Raw genomic sequence first — 9,150 nt, forward strand, 5'->3', positions numbered from 1 at the left:
CAAAAATAAACACATAAAATTATACTTTAAAAATTGAAATCAATTATTAAAAAGCACTTCAGTAGGAGTACTGACTAAAAAGTAAAAAAAAAAAAAAACTTTTGGCAGCTTAGTGTATCGTTAGAACTAAAAAGATTTTTCTATTTCAAACTGAAAAGCAATGTGAATATAAAAGCAGAAACTAATCATTTAATGTAAAAATTTGAATGAGGCTCTTAATATCAGTTGTCTGTATTTTCTTATCTCAAGCTGGTCATTCAAGTAGAATCTTTATAATAATGTAAATAGAGAGAGAGCATCCCCATACTTTTTTTTTCAACATTCAAGTTTGTTGTTTGATCAACGAGTTGATTCTTTTTAATTTATTTTACTGTAAAAGCTTTTTTTTAAAACTTATATTTTGTTTAATTAAGGTTCTAAACTAGTTACACCAGTGCTGTAATTGGAAAAAAAATCTTTGGAGGGATGCACCTTTTTGCAGGGTAGGTGTCATGGTTGAGAGATTTTTAGTTGGCTAAAAAGGGCAGTTTATGTTATTTTTTACCAGATTTAAAACTTTTTATTTTATTTTTAAAGATGGATTAAAACCAATATACATTAAATTTCAAGGGATGCCGTTCATTTCCAATCACAGCACTAAATGACACTAAAAAGTTCTCAACTTGTTAACCTCAATTTGTTATTCTAGCATTGAAGGAGCGTTTAGCAGTTTTCAAATAATGCATAACAGAGTGAACACTTTGCATATCGATCAGTTCCTGCCAAGAGCCAGAATGTAAGAATACTATTTTTTTTTCAGTATATAATCCTGTAAGCTCTCATGTGAATTAATTACATTATTTATAAATAGGGCTAAGTTTTTATAATGTGTAATTTTTTTTTTCTTTGACTTCATTAACTTGCAATAAACTTCATTTCAAATTTTCTTTCAATTTTTTTGAAATCTGCATATTATTATTTAAATAAACTGCACAAATAATATTTGTTGTGCCATGATTTTTCTGTTTTTAAAAAAATTTTACAAAAAATATTTTTTCAATAAAAATAAAATATTATTCATTGTAATAATTTTGGAAGTATTTTTAAAATTATATATAAATATTAAAGATAAATTGTATACTAAGCATTAATGTTGTGTTAATACTTTTATGTGTTTGCCCACTTATTGTGCTTGAAAATAATATACCCATGTAGTCTGTTAGCAAGGACGGATCCAGAAGGATCCCTTCAAGGAAGGGGCGATTGATTTCTGATACTTAACCCTTTCTTGAAGACTATCTTAAATTCGTTTTTTTTTTTTGGACCTTCATTTCTAAAAAGTTCCAGGGAGCTGTACTGAACCCCATCCTTAACGTCCTCAATGGTGTCCTATAATTGCTTTTTTTTTGGACTTCAGATCCCTCTTATTCGTAACATTATTGAAGGTCGTCTTATGGTTTGGAACTTAAGTATTGAAAATATGCTGAGGGAGAGATCCTACATTTTGGCTCAAGGAAGGGGCAATCGCCCCCATCGCCCTCCTTTCCTTGTATCTGTCCTTGTCTGTTAGAGTTTGCACTGTGAACCCCTTGTCTTTAGGTCCCCTTAAGACAAAGAGAAACTACTGGAAGCACGATACGGTGTTTTAATTGTTGCCAATTAATAGAGCTTACTGCCCTATAAGTCTTCTAAGCATGTGTGAAAAATTAAAAAAAAAAAACACATTTCTAGACTTTTATGGAAGAGGATAACTTTTTAAATATAATAAATTGAGATTTAAAAAAAAAGCTTTTTCAAAGCTGATTGAATTTTGATATTTTCGTACTCCAAAAGCATTGTCAAGATCTGTTAAAGGCTTTATTTACATTTTACCAAAGGTGTAGTTCCAGAAGGGGGGGGGGGGGGGGTATGTTGTTCCTTAAAAAGTTTGGTTTACATTATAAAAATAATGTAATTTGATTTCAAATCACCTTTGAAAAAAAAATAAAACTGGCATCAGCAATCAAAGCTTACCTTTTTACAATGTTTTTATTAACTTGGTTTGGTGTATAACTGTTTGGGTGGAATCTTGCAACTCGGTTTTCAGCCACTTTCTGTCATTGAATTCTTTTGAAATTCGGTATGCAACCTCAGGCCTGAGGACAATACAATATTCTATAATCAAACTAATCTACTATTAATTAATTTATTCCAATTTTAATCAGCACTTTTGCCTCAATCCTCTAATATGAGGACGAAGAAATGCTCACGCAAATTTGAATTAAATATCTATGGAGACTCCTGATTTTTCTCCATCAGATAAAATTTTGTTCTATGTCTCAAGGTAGAATGTGAAACATAACTTCTTTTAAATAATTTCATGCTAAAATATAGGTAAACCTTCAATTTAAAAATCGTTGCTGATCATGTTGATCATGGTCATTGTTGAACAAAATGCTTTTATTAAAATTTATTTCAAATTTTTAAATCAATATTAGTATAGCAATTAATGTATGCAATACATATTGCAGATTAGCAAACTTTCAATGTAAATGCTGGAAAATGTAAATAAAATGTTAGATGGAGTTGCAACTTTTTAGTAGATATATGTTTTTATCTCTGCTTGCCTTACCTCTGGTATATCTTTGTAATCGGATATATGTTTCCTGTTTATTTGCTGAGAAATATGTTATTAATGCTAGCACATTAAAAATATTCTGCTTGCATTAAACTTATGTTATATTTAGAAATGTTAATAGAGTTACATTTTTTTATGGTTACAATGTTATTTATCATGCATTTTATTTTTAAGCTAATTTTATCGACTGAATAAATTTATCAAACTTTGATCAGACAATGACAGAGATGGTTAAATTGACATTGACAAAGTAGGGTAAGGTGGGGCAATTGTGATTTGGGACAAATGTGACCAGGGTTTATTACTCCTGTGATATTATTATTTACTGTATGAAATTATTTCAGTCTTATACCTTAAAATGTCTTATATAACACTCAAAAGTATTTGAGATGCATTTACATTAAACTTTTTAATGGATGGAGTTTTCCTATTACATTACTTTTGAACATAGATTTCAAGTTTGTTGATAATCTACAAAGGTTTTCACTAAATTTTTAATTTTTGTTCTAAAAATATAATTTTTGTACTGCGCTATTTTAAATGAAGTTTTACATTATAAATTTATAATAATATAAATTTTATAACACTTATAACAGCTATTTTAAGTGAAATCACTTATGCCCCTTTAATAAAAATGGGACGGGTGCAATTGTGATGACAAGTGTGGGGCAAAAGTGATTCCAATATGGCTACCAATTAGTGTTGATTTGAAGCATGTTTTTAAACATCACTTAGATCTTTGTTTTGTAAGTTTCAAATGTATGTTATTATAAAGTATTATCTTTTATTTATTAAATTCATAAGATTTAGCCAAATTGAAACAAGATGCTCATTTGAAGATATATTACTTCAAACTGTTACCCAACAGCCTTTATTAACAGCTACTAAACGTCTTCGAATAGATTTGTCAACAACATTAACAAGTAAATCTTATTTAGAACAACGAATAGCGGAAGAGAAAAAAAAAGAAAGCATTACAGAAAGAAAAACTGGAGAAAAAGAAAGCAAAAGAATCGGAGAGGCTAGAGAAAAATAAAGCGAAAGAAAATGAAAGATTACAAAAGAAAATAGAGAGAGAGGCTGTAAGACGAATTAAAAAGGAAGAACGTGAACTTAAAGCTCTAAATCTATGTAAACAGAAAAAAAAAAGCTTAAAGTGTATCAAGTAGATTCTGATAGTGACGAAGTAGACGGAGATTTGGAAGAAGAACTTAACAGAGAGTTGAGCAAGGACAGTGATGGTGATATATCTTTGAGTGACTTTATTATTGATGAACTAGAAGAATATGAAGAAAGAGGGAAACTTGAAACTTACTCTGAGATAAAGAGTCAAAATGAAAATGGTTCTGTTGATAAAGATGATGGTAAAATTCATGGAACTCAACTAAATTTACTAGGTGATTTGAAAGAATGGACTTAACATGGACTCAAACAACAATTGAATAAAGTTCAGTATCATGTCGAGTTAGAGAAATATTATGCTGTATATTTTGAAAAGTGTTATTATATTGGGAGAGTTTTGTCAGGGAAACTGGATATATGTTTTAAGTTTCTTCACAAGGCTGAAAACCAAACTTTCCAATGGCCAAGAAGAGATGATATCTCAGAAATTAATAAGCCATTTATATTTGCTGGTCCACTAAATATTAAAGGAATTGGACCATTCACGTTGGACTCAAAAACATATGCTATGATTTCTTTAATGTACAAAAAACTTAACAAATTCAAAAATGACATTTTTGCACTGTTTCCTTTATAAATTGTAGGTTATAACATCTTTTTTCATGTATCATTTTTAATTTTGAAAAATGTTTTAATTTGTGAGTCATAATAAAATTTAATTTCTCAAGAACCTATTGTCATATTAAAACTAAGAATGTAGCTACTTGCAGTTCAGAATGTAATACCATGCTTACTTCAAACTAAACAGTCTTCTAATGCAACACCCGCATTTTTAAACTTGCATCGAGCAAAGATTTATGCAAATATCCGTAAGACTCATCGAATGACCTTCTTCCAAAATTGGACTTCGACTTTTTTTTTTTGGACATTAGTGTACCATGTTTTTAAGGTAAACTAAAAAGTATAAAAATATTGTTCTTATCTCTTTTCCAGATTATTAATGAATTTAGAAGCCATAAATGTGCAATTAGAAGGTGAACTAGGAAAGATCTTCTATCCAAGCACAGTCAAAGAATTCCTTGCAGTGAATATTAATCCTTTTTTGGAGAAATTGCGCAAGTTAGTAAGAGATGCTGATCAACAGATAATATTTCATTCTGCTCCAGAGGAACTAAGATCCAATTCAAGTTAGCACCTGATACACCTTTGTTATTATTTATAATGAATATTTTTTGCTAATGTTTTACTCTTTATGGACTTTTGTTATGTATCAAATAAAGATTATACCTGTTTTTAATAGTTTTATTTCCTTGTGTATAATTTATTACTGATAATATTTATATCTACATTTAATTTGTTATTATTCATGAATATTAATCTTCTTTAGTAAGGTAGTAATCTCTTATAGTCCAACCATAAACAATGAGCCTTGTCAATCATTTGAGAAAACGATTCCATTCCTTAAAATAGGTAGAGAAGGAAGAAAGGACGCATTCCATATTTTGGAGAAGAGCAACATTTTGGCGATATGAAAAAAAAAGTACTCCTAGTATATTTTCGTTATGTGATTATTTCGACCTGAAAATTAAAGTTGCAGCAGTAACTGCATTGAATTGGCGAAAAAGTAAAAATCGTGAGCTTTGCATTCTTTATTGCAACCCTACTCTTGCTAATTTTCAATTGAAATTAATTATAGAAGACATTGTTATCTCTGACCAATAGCTGCTGAACGAAGTGAAACCAAGACCCACCCACTGACGTAGAATGCGGCTTGTCCAGTGAGACATCTGCCTTGACCGCACAAAATTAAAATGTTTTACCTCTTTGGCTAATTTTTTAAACTCCAAGGTGACATATTCAAACTCTAGAACCAGTGACGCACTTGCAAATTCCATTTCAACTATCCACTCGAATCCCCCTTCATGAAAATAAACAATTCTGAAGAAAGGCGGAGCCGAGGGTCAACTCTTTGTGGTCACTCTTTAGTAATCTTCTTTCTGTTAAAATCAAGCATGAAATGAATATTAATGTAAGATAATGCATAAAAAAAATTAAACTTCCTTAATTCATGTTAGCCATTAAAATAAAAAACAAATGAAATAAATTCTAAAAGAAGAGCTTTTTTTTTCTTTTTGTTTAGATCTGTTATCAAAAGGGAAGAAATATTTAAAAAGAAACAAAGGGGGGGGGGGGAGAATTTTTACAGCATCTTCATGACATGAATAGTTCTTGGCATTTTTCAGAATTCTGTCATGAGTTAACTCATTACAGAGCTTTCATAACCCATAAGATTTTCAGATCCCTCCTCTCCAAGAATATGGTCCACTAGATCTTATGGATTTTATTTATTTATTTATTTTCACGTATTGTTTTGGTTCAACCAAAAAAAGTTCCATTGCAGTTCTGACTAGTTATTTTGGTACCACTTCTGATTTAAGAATGTAAATCAATGGCACTAGAATACTGCATATTCAGTTTTTTCTGCTTTTGTTGTCGCAATTTTTGTTTTAGTTCAGTCCTAGAATGGGGAATGAAAAGGCTTTTTATCATAGCATTATACTCCTTTGTTCAAGAAGGTGCTTGTTTAATATGCTCAGTTAATTTAATGTTGTTTCAGATGGCATTATTAAAAGGTAATTTGAGAAGCTTGACGTGAAAATTTTAAGTCTCTTAAGCGATACTCGCTGTGAAAAACTACTACTTAAAGGAGGACCTTTAAGTTACGTTAAAAGTGGGTGCTACAAGGATAAAAAATGACCACTGGTGTGCCTTTCAAAAGGTAGAGTGCTTGATCATTTGAGGATGATTGAGTATGTTATTAGCTATGATGTTTCGGTGCCGCATACTTAAATACCATAGAATATGCTTGTTTGAACTTTTACTCGTGATTCTTTGCCAAAATGAATGAAGATCTGAAGAAGCTCCTCTTTTTAAAAAGGAGCTTGGATGGGGGGGGGGGGGGGAGAAGAGAATTGGTTAGCAAGTGAAGTCCGTTTTTGCTATTGGTGTTGTCCCTTTTATGCTACCTCCCTTCAAAATGTCTTTAACCCTTCATAGAACTGTAGTTGATATTTTTAGAGGGTTTGCAGTGAAAAGTCCTTATCTGAATGATACAAACTGGTACACTACCATCGACTGCATGCATAAATTTTCATTTATTGAGAAAAACTAGTATGTATTTTGGCTGTCACGAAACTTTCTTCCATATCTTTCATTTGAATTTTTGACTCTTACTCTTACGTATAATCACTACCTTCAGTTTTGCTACCCTCAAAAGCAGATTAAAGAGCGAAAATTAAAACATCTGGAGTCGAAATGTATTATATAATTCTATCAGAATTAGGAAAAAACCGTTAAGTAATAAATTTCCAAGAAATCCCATAAACAATCCAAATTGTCCAAAAAAACCACTGAGAAAAAATTAGCAATAAATGTACCAGCCGGGAAAAATTATGTATGGAAGCAATGTAAGAAATGGAGAAATGCAGAAAAAAAAACAAGTGAAGGATAAACAAATTTTTAATCAGTTGATCACTAAACGTAATAAGAAAAGCAAAAAATGAAAAAAAATAATAATAATAAAAGGAAGAAAGGAACAGACCTGTGAATAAAAAGTAATAAAAAAACTAAACTAATTTTAAAAATGGAATCCACGCAGAAGAAAAATACAGAAATGCAGTAAGATTCTCAATTAAATTAAACCGGTTCCTCAGGATGTAGAAAGATTCCCAAAAATCAAGATCCAACGAGTTGGGGCATTTTTGGATAATTTGATAAGGGTTAAAATCAAAAGTGATTCAAATCCCAACAGTGTTTAACACTAAATAACGAATAAATACCTTTGTGCTGAAAATTCAAAAAATCAGTAATCCAACGTCAGAAAGCACAAATATTGCAAGATATTGCAGACACGTGTTTCGGTGTTACAAGGAACACCTTTTTCAATGCAAAGAAATGTGAGCTTCTGGATGAAAAGTCATCCGAGAAAAGCAACACGGTGGAACAGGAGATAGTATAAATATCAAAAACTAGAAATTAAACAAAACAAAAAAGATAAAATGACACCATGGAGGCAAAATTTATTATATAATTCCATCAGGAAAAAAACCGTTAAGTAATAAATTTTCCAAGAAAACCCATAAACAATGCAAAAAGTCCAAAAATGAAACCACTCTGAATAAATTAGCAATAAATTTACCAGCGGGAAAAACTATGTATGAAAGCAATGTATCAAATGGAGAAATGCATTTAAGAACAAAGTGAAGGATAAACATATTGGAATTAGTTAATCACCAAACGAAATAAGAAAGCAAAAAATGAAAAAAATAAAAGTAAGAAATGTACGACGTTTACATAAAAAATAATATAAAAACTAAACCAATTTTAACAAAGGAGTCCACACAGAAGAAAAATAGGGAATTGCAGTAAGATCATTGACTAAATTAGAACGGTTCCTCAGGATGTGGAAAGATTCCCAAAAATCAAGATCCAACGAATTGGGGCATTTTTGGATAATTTGATAAGAGTTAAAATCAAAAGAATGATTTGATTCCCAACAGTGTTGGGCAATACTGGATTTATTCAGCTGTTGTTTCCTCACATAGTTTTGATGTTCTTTTAACCGAAATTTCAAAGAACGGCGGGTCTGTCCGATGTATCCGAGTCCGCAATTGCAAACAATTTTATAGATCCCACAACAATTAAGAGGATGAATAGGATCTTTAAGAGAAGAGAAAGAAAGTTTATTAATAGGAGAAAATACCACTTGGAATTGGAATCGCTTCAGAATCTTAGCAACCTGAAAACTAATACCAGGGAAGAAAGGCAGAACAACTAAATTCTTAGTGTTAAAAGTTCTATTAAGAGCAATATTTTGAGATTTTTTGCAAAGTTTTTTATAAATGGAATCAACTAAGGTGGGCGGATAGTCTCTATCAACAGCCACAGCTCTTAAATAGTTGAGTTCCGCATTAAGAAGCTCAGGCGAAGAACAAATATTCATTGCACGATAAACAAATGTGTTGAAAGCTGAATATTTTTGATTAGGAGGGTGAGACGATAATCTATGTGGGGGTAATGAAACAGCAAAAGGTTTGCGATAAACTGTAGTTTCAAAACCGGACTCAGTTCGAGAAACGAGAACATCCAGAAATGGAAGGCAATTATTCTGTTCTTTTTCACAAGAGAATTGAATATGAGGATCAATGGAATTTAAAATAGATAAAGCATCATCAATGCTTAGTTGATCGCGATTCATAAGAACAAAACAGTCATCAACATAGCGAACATAGAATTGAAACTGTAGTTTCTGAAACAACTTGAGCTCAAAGTAATGCATGTAAATATCACTAAGGATGGGGCTAAGTGGGTTTCCCATTGCCAAACCATCCAACATTGTATAAAATTTAGCATTAAAAACAAAGGAACATTGC

At 30.9% G+C, this 9,150-nt stretch overlaps 1 protein-coding gene across 1 annotated transcript in view; it reads left to right on the plus strand.

Annotated features, from left to right (window-relative positions):
- LOC129221002 (hexosaminidase D-like) overlaps nt 1–4,999 on the plus strand; it is a 40,081-nt gene extending 35,082 nt beyond the window's left edge. The window contains exons 13-14 of the mRNA XM_054855441.1: nt 689–775; nt 4,712–4,999. Coding sequence (XP_054711416.1) covers nt 689–775; nt 4,712–4,910 — 286 coding nt within the window. The 3' untranslated portion in view covers nt 4,911–4,999. The remainder of the gene's footprint in view (nt 1–688; nt 776–4,711) is intronic.
- Nucleotides 5,000–9,150: the final 4,151 nt, after the last annotated feature.

This window comes from Uloborus diversus, chromosome 1, assembly GCF_026930045.1.
Source record: "Uloborus diversus isolate 005 chromosome 1, Udiv.v.3.1, whole genome shotgun sequence".
NCBI classification, from domain to species: domain Eukaryota; kingdom Metazoa; phylum Arthropoda; class Arachnida; order Araneae; family Uloboridae; genus Uloborus; species Uloborus diversus.